Here is a 12,972-nt window from a genome sequence, read left to right on the forward strand (position 1 = left end):
AAAGCACAATAAAAAAAAAAAAAAAAAAGATGTCTTTTGCAGCAGATACGTTCAATGCAAAATGTCGTTTGATTTCTTGACTGCTGCTTCCATGCCCCTCCCAATGAATAGCAAATTGTATGGATAGAGATTCTCTTTTTTCTCCACATGCCTAAAGCCTACATGTGCTTCAAAGACCAGCTTATATCTCTGATTGCCCCATCCTTACCTGAACTGCCATAAAACTACATCTAGCTCTCTTTGAGCTCCTAAGGCGCTCTGTGATATATGGGAAGAGTATCCTAGGGGTGGAGTTCCTAGGTGGTAACTGGGTAAGGTTTTGGCTGCCAACTGAAAGGTTGAGGGTTTGAGTCCACCCAGAGGCACCTTAGGCCTGGCAATCTACTTCCAAAAAGTCAGCCACTGAAACCCCAATGGAGCTCAGTTCTACTGACACACACGGGGTCGCCATGATTCCAGGTTCACTCAATGGCAACCGGTTATTACTGGTTATCCAATGGGCAGTTTTTATCTCCCCTACAGAGGAGAGAAGAATGTTTACGGAGCAGTGGAGTCTCTGTCATCTTCACCTTTTCCACTGTCTCCCCAATATCTCCAACACATCCTTATGCACAGTGAGTGGTCAAGGATTTGTTGAATTAATGACTGGCTGACCAACCTCTGGCTTCACGGGTTATTAATGGTATTTCCAACAGAATCTACATCTTTTCAGGGCTATCCTAAAACCCTACACAATGAGTAAAGGAAAGAGATTATATTTGGAAGAGAAGCTATCAACCAGAAGGCCCTTTCTGAAAAGACAGCTTCTCACTGTTTATAGACCCCCATATGAGAAATGAGTCTTTATGTTCCTACTGTCTTAAAGTTAGCATTGCAACCAGTGACTCCTTGAAAGTGATTTACTTTACATTCAGAATAAATTATTTTTCTGTCCTTTACATATTTATTTGAGCACATTCTCGCTTCCCACAGTGAAAAGCCGCTTTGTTGCCTCATGCAGAGCAGTCTCTAGTCTGCTCTTCGAACTGTCTGGGGCACAAGAGAAAGGATTTGAGCAGGGCCCTGGTGAGCCCAGTGACATCCTTAACCAGAGTCTGCCTGGTGTAAAAGTTAGTTTCCCTCTATGCTGTGTTACTTACAACTGCTGGGGAGGGGACATGGATGCTTGCGACGGACCGCGGGCGGATGTGGTTGACCAGATGGCAGAGGACGACCCCATCCATGAGTGCTGCCCCCAAGTCTTCGTGCAGGCTGACCTTGAGTCTCATCTCGATGCTCTGGTGGGAGGAATCAGAAAGAAGCTTGTTGTGAGCGGCTTTCCTTTTTTCTTTTAAATTGTGCTTTAAGTGAAAGTTTACAGTTCAAGCCAGTTTCTCATACAAAAATTTATATACACATTGCTATGTGACCCTAGCTGCTCTCCCTATAATGTGACAACACACTCCTCCTTTCCACCCCGGATTTCCCGTGACCATTCAACCAGCGCCTGTCCCTTTTTGCTTCCTCATCTCACCTCTGGACAGGAGCTGCCCATTTAGTCTCATGTATCTACTGAGCTAAGAAGCACTCTCTTCACAAGTATCATTTTATGCCCCATAGTCCAGTCTAATCTTTGTCTGAAGAGTTGGCTTCGGGAATGGTTTTAGTTCTGGGCTAATGGAGAGTCTGGGGGCATGTTTTCCAGGGTTCTTTCTGTCTCAGTCAGACCATTAAGTCTGGACTTTTACTAGAATTTGAGTTCTGCACCCCACTTTTCTCCTGCTCCATCAGGGACTCTCTGTTGTGCTCCCTGTCAGGTCAGTCATTGGTGGTAGCCGGGCACCATCTAGTTCTTCTGGTCTCAGGCTGATGGAGTCTCTGGTTTATGTGGCCCCTTCTGTCTCTTGGGCTGATATTTTCCTTGTGTCTTTGGTGTTCTTCATTCTCCTTTGATTGTGAGCAGCTTTAATCACCTGAGACAACTGAGGTAAAATACAGTTACAGGTATTTGTGAATTTAGACACTAATTTCATTATGAGGGAAAATGCCTAAGAACAGCTGAAAAACACTGAACATTATTTACATCTTTTCAAAAAATTTCAAAGTAAAACTCCCTCTATATATAAAAAAAAATTCAGCTAGGTCTAAAATGTTTAAATAGTAGAATGAAAGCAATAATGGAACAACCGTTTGGGTTCAGTATTTCCACAGCCTCGGCTATAAAATGTAAAAGCAGAGTGAGTTGATAAATGAAAACTAAATCCAACTAGCTCAGGCAGGTTGCAAGGAGCAAGATTAAGGAATGCATTTGTGTTAGACTGTTTTAGTTCAGAAATTCAATTTCTTCCCTTTTCTTTAACTTTTTAGTTTGAGATAATTGTAGATCCATACACCAGTAAACCAGTTGCTATTGAGTCAATGCCGACTCATGGCGACCCCACGTGTGTCAGAGTAGAACTGTGTGCCACAGGGCTTTCAATGGCTGGTTTTTCAAAAGCAGATTGCCAGGCTTTTCTTCTAAGGCACCTCTGAGTGGACTTGAACTTCGAACATTTTGCTTAGCAGTCAAATACATTAACCATTTACACCGTAGTGCAATATCAGGATACTGGGATTGATACAGTCAGGATACTGAATCTTTCCATCACCATAAGGATCCTTGTGTTGTCCTTTAACAGCTACAACTTCCCTCCTGCCCCTAACCCCTCCTCAATCCCTGGCAACCACGGATCTGTTCTCCGTTTCTGTAATTCTGTTGTTGCAAGAATGTCATATACTTAGCTCAATCAAGTATACGAGACCAAATCGGCAACATTTGCCCAAAAGCAAAGTGAAGGCAGGAAGAGATAGGAAAACTGCATGAACGGACTCAGGAAACTGGGCCGGGGTGGAAAGCGGGACAGCGCTGACACAACACAGGGATTGCAACCAATGTCACAATCTGTGTACAAATTTTTGAATGAGAAACTAATTTGCGCTGTAAACTTTCACCGAAAGCAAAAAACCAAACTCACTGCCGTCGAGTCAACTCATAGTGACCCTACAGGGCAGAGCAGAACTGCCCCATAGGGTTTTCAAGGAGCGCCTGGTGGATCTGAACTGCCCACCTTTTGGTTAGCAGCCCTAGCTCCTGACCTAAAGCACAATAAAATTTAGAAGAGTTTAAAGGATAATAAAAAATGAGAAAAAAATAAGAACATGATATAAATGGAAACATACAATATGAAACCTTTTGGAATAGGCTTTTTTCACTCAGTCTCTGGAGATTCACTCAGGTTATCTCTACAGGCAGTTCCCAGGTTACAAATGTCCAGTACAACCCGTAGTTACGAACCAACCCCCGTAAAGCCTATCAGGAAAAAACTAACTCTGTGCTTGGGCCCGGCGCCCCCAGGATGGGCTTGCTTCTCCCGCGGGTCCTTGGGTGGCCTCTGGTGGCAGGCCGGCCCCTACGACATGGCGCGCCCAGCGACACCCCGCAGCGTCCGCATGCACCCGCCCCCCTCGGAGCTCCGAAACGGCTGGCCCCACGCACCGCTGCTCTGCAAGGCGGGCCTGTAGGTGGTGGCGCAGGTGATGGGGATACGGGCATTGCACCCCAGTACAACCGGTCAGTGCAGCCCGCCTGAGCACATGGCCGGGCCCCCGCTGAGGCCCCTTATAGTTCCGTGCTACTCCATCCCCCCTGGGCCCTCAGTGCTGTGGGCCACCGCAGCACCTCTCTGGGCTTCTATTTCCCCTACCTTACACGTGGGATTTCACTATTGCAGCGGTTCTTGGCCTTTTCGTGGCTGGAGGGGTGGGGGGGCAGTTTTAGATTCCTGACCTATGTATGTCCATATGGTTTCCAGGGGTACCTGGAGAACTTCGGACTTGGGTTTCCCTAAGCGTCCTCTTGCCAACGCTTGGGCCTGGGGCTTCCTCACATTCTGAGAGGCACTTTGCCTTGTGCCCCGCCCCGAGGCAGGGGCCTCAAAGTTGGTGGGTGGGGTTGGCAGGTCTGGAGAGGAGGTGATGGGGAAATGATCTCTCTGGTCCCAGCACTATCCCACCCACGCTCCCAACCCTCCCTGCCTCTTCTGAAGAGGGTTCAAAACCCAGCAGAAGTGCCACTGGGTGGAACAAGGTAGGTTTTTAAGTTCAGAGTGTACAATAAAGTATCTAATTGTTCTCAAGACTTTACAGAACAGAATCTTAACGTTTGTTCTGTAGGTAACTCTTCAACTATGGAGAAGGTACATACAACAGTTCATAATAACAAATGATGAACCAAAACATTATTATTCCTGTATTATGTTAAAGATGTTTTAGTGTATCTGGAAGTATTTAAAGAAATAAAAGTTTTTTATGCATAGAAGGGTACACTACACTATATACAAAGACAAACATTTGACTAACTGACATGAGATATGAACTGTACCAACTTACGTACAAATTCAACTTAAAGACAGATTTGGAACAGAACTCGTTTGTAATCCGGGGACTGCCTGTACGCCACAGTTAATGTCCAATTCCTCTGCATTCTTGCCAACCTTTGATGTTTCCACTATTTTTTATTTTAGTCATTCTGATAGGTGTGTAGTGACAACTCATTGCTGTTTTCTTAGCATTTCCCTAGTGACTAATGATATTCAACATCTTTTTTGTTTGCTTATTTGTTAGCTGCTGCAACAATGGGGTCAATCATAACAACGACTGTGAGGATGGCAAAGGATCGGGCAGTATTTCGTTCTGTTGTACATAGGGTCGCTATGAGTCAGAACTGACTCGACAGCACCTAACAACAATTTGCCACGTGTATACACTACCAGGAGCCCTAGTGGCACAATAGTTGAGAGGTTGGCTGGTCTTAACTGAAAGGTTGGCAGTTTGAACCCACTCAGTGGCTCTGTGGGAGAAAGGCCTGGCGATCTGCTTCTGAAAAGATTGCAGCCAATAAAACCCTAAGGGGCACTTCTACTCTGTCACATGGAATTGCTATGAGTTGGAATCAATTTTTTGGCACCCAACAACAACAGAAATATTGTTTGGTTTAAAAAAAGACTTCAGGGGATATTTTTGGTTTAAGATTTAAGGCTTAAAGATTATCTCAGGGTAATAGTTTCAGGGGTTCATCCAGCCTCAATAGCTCCAGAAAGGTTGGATTCCATGAGAATCTGAAATTCTCTTCTGCATTCCCCCCTTTTGATCAGAATTCTTCCATAGAGTTTTTGATCAAAACATTCAGTAACGGTACTGGGCAGCATCCAGTTCTTCTGATCTCAGAAGTAGTTGGTCATGGAGGCAATCAACCACCTATTCCATTTCCTCCTCCTATTCCTGACTCTCCTTCTTCCCCTGTTGCTTCAGCTAATAAAGACCAACTTTTGTACCTTGGATGGCCGCCTGCAAGCTTTTATGACACCAGGCACTACGAAACAAACTAGGAGGTAGAACAGAAGCACTAAAAACAATATTAGAACAATTAACTAGGATGTTCCATGAAACCATGACCCTAAACCTCCAAACCAAGAAACTAAATCCCATGAGGTGTTTGGTTGTCCATAAGTAGCCTCAGCAGCTGCTTTTTTTTTTTTAAACATTTTTAATTTTGATGAAATCCAATTTATCAATTTTTCCTTTTTGGATTATGCTTTTTGCATCAAGTCTGAGAACTCTTTGCCTAGAGCCTAGATCCTGAAGATTTTCTCCTATATTTCTTCTGGTTTTACAAATTACATTTAAATTGCTGATCCACTTTGCGTTAGTTTTTGTATAATGTGTAAGACTTAGGTCAGGGCTTGTTTTTTGTTTGTTTTTTTTGCCTTTGGATGTCCAGTTGCAGCAACGTTTATTTGTTGAAAAGGCTATCTTTCCTCCATTGAATGGCTTTTGCACTTTTGTCAAAATTCAGTTGGGCATATTTGTGTGGGTCCATTTCTGGGTTCCCAGTTCTACCTCACTGATCCAGGCATCTATCCCTCTGCCAATACCTGTTTACTTTAACTATATAATCAATCTTACAATCAGATAGACTGATTCCTCCCACTTTATTATTTTCCAAATTATTTTAGCTATCTAGTTCTTTTGCCTTACCACAGAAATTTTACAGTAATCTTGTCTATAGCTACAAAAAACCTTGCTGGGATTTTGATAGGGATTTCTTTAAACTTGATATTAATTTGGAGAGAAATGAATTTTTCCCTATGTTGAGTCTTTCAATCCATGAACACATTATGTCTCTCTATTTATTTAGGTCTTCTTTCTTTCATTAGCATTGTGTAGTCTTCAGCATACAGTCCTGTACATGTTTTGTTAGATTTACATATAACCATTTCTTTCTTGCCTTTTTAGCAATGATAAATGGTATTGTATTTTTAATCTTGGTATCCACATGTTCATTGCTAGTATAGAGTATTACAATTGATTTTCGTATGTTTATCTTTGATCCTGTGACTTCGGTGAACTCACTGATTAGTTCTAGAAGTTTTTTTTTAGATTCTTTGGGAGTGTCTGCATAGACAATCATGTCATCTGCAAATAGGGATAGCTTTATTTCTTCCTTTCTGATCCGTATGCCCTTTTATTCCCCCTTTTTGCCTTACAGCACTGGCTGGAACTCCCAGCACTAAACTGAATAGGAATGATCTGAGCAGACATTCTTGCCTTGTTCCCAATGTTGAGAGTTTTTATCAAGAATGGGTATGGAATTTTGTCAAATATTTTTTCTGCATCAATTGATATGATTAAGCAATTTTTCTTCTTTAGCCTTTAGATATGGTAGATTACACTGATGGATTTTAAAATACTGAACCAGACTTGCATCCCTGGAATAAACTTACTTTGTCATGGTGTATTTTATATACTGCTACATTCTATTTGCTAATATTTTGTTAAGGATTTCTGTGTCTGTATTCATGAGGGATATTGATTTGTGGCTTTCTTTTTGGTACTCTCTTTGTGTTTGTTTGTTTTGGTATCAGGGTAACACTAGCTTTATAAAATGAATTGGAAGTGTTCCCTCTTCTATTTTCTGAAAGAGATTGTGTTAATTCTTCTTTAACTGTTTGGCAGAATTCTTGTAAAATGGCTGGAGCCTGAAGATTTCCTTTTTTGTTAAGTTTTTAAATTACAAATTCCATTTCTTTAATACCTAATGTTGTTGTTGGCTGCCGTGGAGTTACAGGGCTATTCAAATGATCTCCTTCGTATTGAGTGAGTTGTAGTAATAGGTGTTTTCTTAGGAAGTGGTCTGTTTCATGTAAGTTGTCAAATTTATGTTTGTAGAGTTGTTCATAATAGTCCCTTATTAAACCCATTGCCATCAAGTCGATTTCGACTCATAGCAACCCTATAGCACAAAGCAGAACTGCCCCCAAAGAATTTCCAGGGAGTCGCTGGTGGATTCAAACTGCCAACCTTTTGGTTAGCAGCCTGAGCTCTTAACCACTGAGCCACCAGGGCTTCATTCCCTTATTATTCTTTTGATTCCCTGCGGGGTCTGTAGTAGTATCTGTCTCATTCCTGATATTGATAATTTGTGCCTTCTCTTTTTTTTCTTTGTTATTCTTGGTAGAAGTTTGTTAACTGTATTAATCTTTTCAAAGAACCAGCTTTTTGTATCACTGATTTTCTCTATTGCTTTTATGTTTTCAATTGCCTTAATTTCTGCTCTTCTCTTCATTATTTCCTTCCTTCTGCTTGCTTTGAGTTTATTTTGCTCTTCTTCTAGGTCCTTGAGATGGGAGCTTAGATTACCAATTTGAGATTCTTCCTCATGTTATGCATTGAATTGTGTCCCCCAAAATACTTGTAAATTCTAACTTCTGTGTCTGTGGTTATAATCCCATTTGGGAATGGGTTTTCTTCGTTACGTTGATGATGCAGTATTAGTGTAGGGTGTGTCTTAAATCAATCTCTTTTGAGATATAAAAGACTAGATTAAACAAGCAAGTAAACAAGCACAAATGGAAGGGAAGATACATACCACATGATTTCCAAGGAACAGAAGCTGAAAAGAGACAAGGACTCTTTATATGGGACACACTCTATATGATTTCAATTCTTTAAATTTGTTGAGATTTGTCTTACGGCCCTGGATATGGTCTAGCTTGGTTTATGTATTCTGCTGTTGTTGGGTGGAGTGTTCAATACATGTTCATTATATCATAGTGGTTGATGGTGTTGATGAGTTCTTCTATATCCTTACTGATTTTCTGTCTAGTTGTCCTACCAATTTTTGAGAGACGGGTGCTGAAGTCTTCAACAACAATTGTGCTATTGTTAGGTGCTGCTGAGTTGATTCTGACTCATAGCAACCCTATGTACAATAGAATGAAACACTGTCTGGTCCTGCACCTTCCTCACAATTGTTATGTTTGAGCCCATTGTTGCAACCACTGTGTCAATCCATCTTGTTGACAGTCTTCCTCTTTTTCGCTGACCCTCACTTTACCAAGCATGATGTCCTTCTCCAGGGACTGATCCCACCTGACAACATGTCCAAAGTATGTGAGACGTAGCCTTGCCATCCTTACTTCTAAGAAGCATTCTGGGTGTACTTCTTCCAAGACAGATTTGTTCATTCTTCTCGCAGTCCATGGTATATTCAATGTTCTTTGCCAACACCACAATTCAAAGGCATCGATTCTTCTTTGTTCTGCCTTATTCATTATCCAGCTTTCAACATGCATATGAGGCAACTGAAAACACCCCAGCTTGGGTCAGGTGCACCTTAGTCTTCAAGGTAACATCTTTGCTTTTCAGCACTTTAAAGAGGTCTTTTGCAGCAGATTAGCCCAATGCACTGCATCTTTTGATTTCTTGACTGCTGCTTCCATGGGTGTTGATTGTGGATCCAAGTAAAACAAAATCCTTGACAACTTCAATCTTTTCTCTGTTTATCATGATGTTGCTCACTGGTCCAGTTGTAAGGATTTTTGTTTTCTTTATGTTGAAGTGTAATCCATGCTGAAGGCTATGGTCTTCAATCTTCACCAGTAAGTGCTTCAAGTCCTCTTCACCTTCAGCAAGCAAGGTTGTGTCATCTGCATATAATGCAGATTGTTAATGAGTCTTCCTCCAATCCTGATGTCTCATTCTTCTTCATACAGTCCAGCTTATTGGATTACATGCTCAGCATACAGATTGTATAAGTATGGTGAAAAGATACAACCCTGATGCACACTTTTCCTGACTTTAAACCACATATCCCCTTATTCTGTTTAAACAACTGCCTCTCGATCTATGTACAGGTTCCTCATGAGCACAGTTAAGTGCTCTGGAATTCCCATTCTTTGCAAGTTATCCATAATTTGTTATGATCCACACAGTCAAATCCTTTATAGTCAATAAAACACAGGTAAACATCTTTCTGGTATTCTCTGCTTTCAGCCAGGATCCATCTGACATCAGCAATGATATCCCCGGTTCCACGTCCACTTCTGAATCTGGCTTGAATTTCTGGCAGTTCTCTGTCGATGTACTGCTGCAGCCACTTTTGAATGATCTTCAGCATCATTTTACTTGTGTGTGATATTAATGATATTAATATGATAATATTAATGATAAAATTAATTAATTAATGATAAAATTAATGATAATATGATAATGATAATTAATGATATTAATGATATAATGATATTTCTGCATTCAGTTGGATCACCTTTCTTGGAAATTGGCACAAATATGGGGCTCTTTCAGTCGCTTGGCCAGATAGCTGTCTTCCAAATTTCTTGGCATAGACGAGTGAGCACTTCCAGCACTGCATCTGTTTGCTGAAATATCTCAATTGGTATTCCATCAATTCTTGGAGTCTTGTTTTTCGCAATGCCTTTAATGCATCTTGGACTTCTTCCTTTAGTACCATCGGTTCCTAATCATATGATACCTCCTGAAATAGTTGAACATTGACCAATTCTTTTTGGTATAGTGACTCTGTGTGTTCCTTCCATCTTCTCTTGATGCGTCCTACAACGTTTAATATTTTCCCTTTAGAATCCTTCAGTATTGCAACTGCAGGCTCGACTATTTTCTTCAGTTCTTTCAGCTTGAGAAATGCAGAACATGTTCTTCCCTTGGTTTTCTATCTCCAGATCTTTGCACATGTCATTATAATACCTTGTCTTCTCCAGCCCCCCTTTGAAATCTTGTGTTCAGCACTTTTACTTCTTCATTTCTTCCTTTTGCTTTAGCTACTTGACGTTCAAAAGCAAGTTTCAGAGTCTCCTCTGACATCCCTTTTGGTCTTTTTTTTCTTTCCTGTCTTTTTAATGTTCTCTTACTTTCTTCATGTATGATGTCCTTGATGTCATTCCACAACTCATCTGGTCTTCGGTCATTAGTGTTCAATGTGTCAAATCTATTGAGATGGTCTCTAAATTCAGGTGGGATGTCCTCAAGGTCGTACTTTGGCTCTTGTGAACTTATTCTAATTTTCTTCAGTTTCAACTTGAACTTGCGTATGAGCAACTGATGGTCTGTTCTGCAGTTGGCCCCAGGCCTTGTTCTGACTGATAATATTGAGCTTTTCCATCAGTTCTTTTCACAGATGTAGTCGATTTGATTCCTGTGTATTCCATCTGGCGAGATTCACGTGTATAGTCACCATACATGTTGTTGAAAAAAGGTATTTGCAATGAAGAAGTCGTTGGTCTTGCAAAATTCTATCATGTGATCTCGCATCGTTTCTATCACCAACGCCATATTTTCCAACTACTAGCCCTTCTTCTTTTTTTTGGTACCACAATTGTTGATTTGTCTGTTTCTTCTTTCAATTCCAGCAGTTTTTACTTCATGTATTTTACAGGTCTGTCATATGGTGCACACACATTTAGAATTGCTATGTCTTCTTCTAATATTAAAAAGGTGGGTTGACCTTTTTACTATTATATAATGTCCCTCTCTGTTTCTGGTAACTTTCTTTGTTTTGAAGTCTATTTTTTCTAATATTAATATAGCCAACCACTCCTGCTTTCCTTTCATGAATGTCTGTGTGATATATCTTCTTCAATTCTTTTACTGCACATTTCTAGAAAGCATATAGTTGGACCATGCCTTTTGCAGAAAGCATCAAAAGAAGATGAAAGGAATACACAGTCACTGTACCAAAAAGAAATGGTTGACGTTCAGTCACTTTAGCAAGTAGCATATGGCACTGAAGACAGAAGTCCAAGACACACTGAAGATGTTGCTGAAAATCAAGGCTCCAGGAACTGACGGAATACCAACTGAGATGTTTCAACAAGGATGCGGCGCTGGAAGTGCTCACTCATCTATGCCAGGAAATTTGGAAGACAGCTATCTGGCCAACCGACTGGAAGAGATCCACATTTATGCCTATTCCAAAGAAAGGTGATCCAACTGAATGTGGACATTACTGAACAATATTATTAATATCACACACAAGTAAAATTTTGCTGAAGATCATTCAAAAGCGGTTGCAGTGATACATCAACAGGGAACTGCCAGAAATTCAAGCCAGATTCAGACGAGTACGTGGAACCAGGGATATCATTGCTGATGTCAGATGGATCCTGGCTGAAAGCAGAGAATACCAGAAAGATGTTTACCTGTGTTTTATTGACTGTGCAATATGGAAGAGGGGCACGTCCTTGTTACTGCCAGGTGGAAGTACAAGTCCAAGTTTCCCACTCAGCTTCCACTGACCCCTGAGGGAGAGGCTCCTTGTTATTGCTGGGTGGGGGTTAGAGTTCCAGCTCTCCACATGCTCTCCGCTGACACTGTGGTGGGTGCTACCTCGTCACTGCTGGGCAATGATTAAGGTCCTGACTCTCCACTAGGTCTCCTCTGACACCACCCCAGAGGGGAGGGGATAGTGCCTTGTTACTGTTGGGTAGGAGTAGAAATCTTGGCTCCTGCCATGGTCTCCACTGACACTGTGGGCACAGCTGGGGATTGGCTTGTTACTGGTCAGTGAGGATGAAATTTCTGGCTACCTACCTGGCCATCTCTGACATCACCACAGAAAGGGTACTGAGGTCATTGTTACATTCTGGTGAAGGAAGAAGTCTCAGCTTGCCACCCAGCCTTTGCTGGTATGGCTGGGATGAGGCTACAGTTTTTTTCTGTGATGAATGGCTGGAGCAAGGCAGTTATGGATTAAAAGTTTTCTGACTTGCTAATTGGCTTGTTAAGTCTAGAGAGAGTAGACTTTTGTTGGGGCTTTTTTTTTTTGTCTGCGTCTGTTGGTGTTTCAAGAGCCCTGGTGGCACAGAGATTAAGCACTCGGCTGCTAACCGAAAGGTTGGCAGTTGGAACCCACCAGCTGCTCCGTGGGAGAAAGATGTGGTAGTCTGCTTCCGTCAAGATTTATAACCTCGGAAGCCCTACAGGGCAGTTCTACTCTGTCCTTCAGGGTCAATGAGTCAATCGACTGGACAGCAGTGGGTCTGGTTCTGGTTTTGGGCTGGTGTTTCTGCATTGCAGCTTCTTTAGCTCCAGGTCTGAATATATGAGGCTAAAAGAAAACCCAAGGAACTCACCACCATGAGCGATACAGTGAAACCTATGAGAGCCGAAACTTGACGGGACTGCCTTGTTTTTCCAGGTCTCACAAGTTTTCCACCTCTGATAGGGTGCAGTCACCACTTTTCTATCACTCTCTAATGGAAAATATTTGAGTTTTCCTCCTCTAACAGGTTTCTGCCTTATACAGGTTCCAGCTTTCGTAGGTTTTACTGTATAAAGTGTCATTTGCAACAACAAAGATGCTGACCTACCATATTTTAAATCTTATTTTATTTAGTTTTATTTATAGTATGCATTGCTCATTTGTAGAACTCATTGCTATCTGAAATAAGTATATTTATGTGTTTCCTTGTTATTTCCTGTCTCTTCCCAATAGACTATATGCTTCCTAACAGCAGGGACTTTCTTGTTCTCTCCTATATCTGCCCCCTAATCACCTAAAATACTGCCTGGCACATAGTCAATAACACTGGCTTGTGAAGTGTGAAGACTTAGCATAAGCTCGACCTCCTCTAAGATTTGTGT

At 41.4% G+C, this 12,972-nt stretch overlaps 1 protein-coding gene across 7 annotated transcripts in view; it reads right to left on the reverse strand.

Moving 5' to 3' along the window:
- The window catches only part of LRCH1 (leucine rich repeats and calponin homology domain containing 1), a 267,358-nt gene that overhangs the window by 29,613 nt on the left and 224,773 nt on the right, over window positions 1-12,972 (reverse strand). For 6 of the 7 annotated variants that reach the window (XM_023731582.1, XM_023731580.1, XM_023731581.1 and 3 more), the window contains one exon: window positions 1,140-1,277. In XM_023731582.1, coding sequence (XP_023587350.1) covers window positions 1,140-1,277 — 138 coding nt within the window. Of the gene's footprint in view, window positions 1-1,139; window positions 1,278-1,925; window positions 1,962-12,972 lie in introns of those variants that run through there. The other variant, XM_023731584.1, reaches the window with a different exon arrangement.

This window comes from Trichechus manatus, unplaced genomic scaffold, assembly GCF_000243295.1.
Source record: "Trichechus manatus latirostris isolate Lorelei unplaced genomic scaffold, TriManLat1.0 scaffold00044, whole genome shotgun sequence".
NCBI classification, from domain to species: domain Eukaryota; kingdom Metazoa; phylum Chordata; class Mammalia; order Sirenia; family Trichechidae; genus Trichechus; species Trichechus manatus.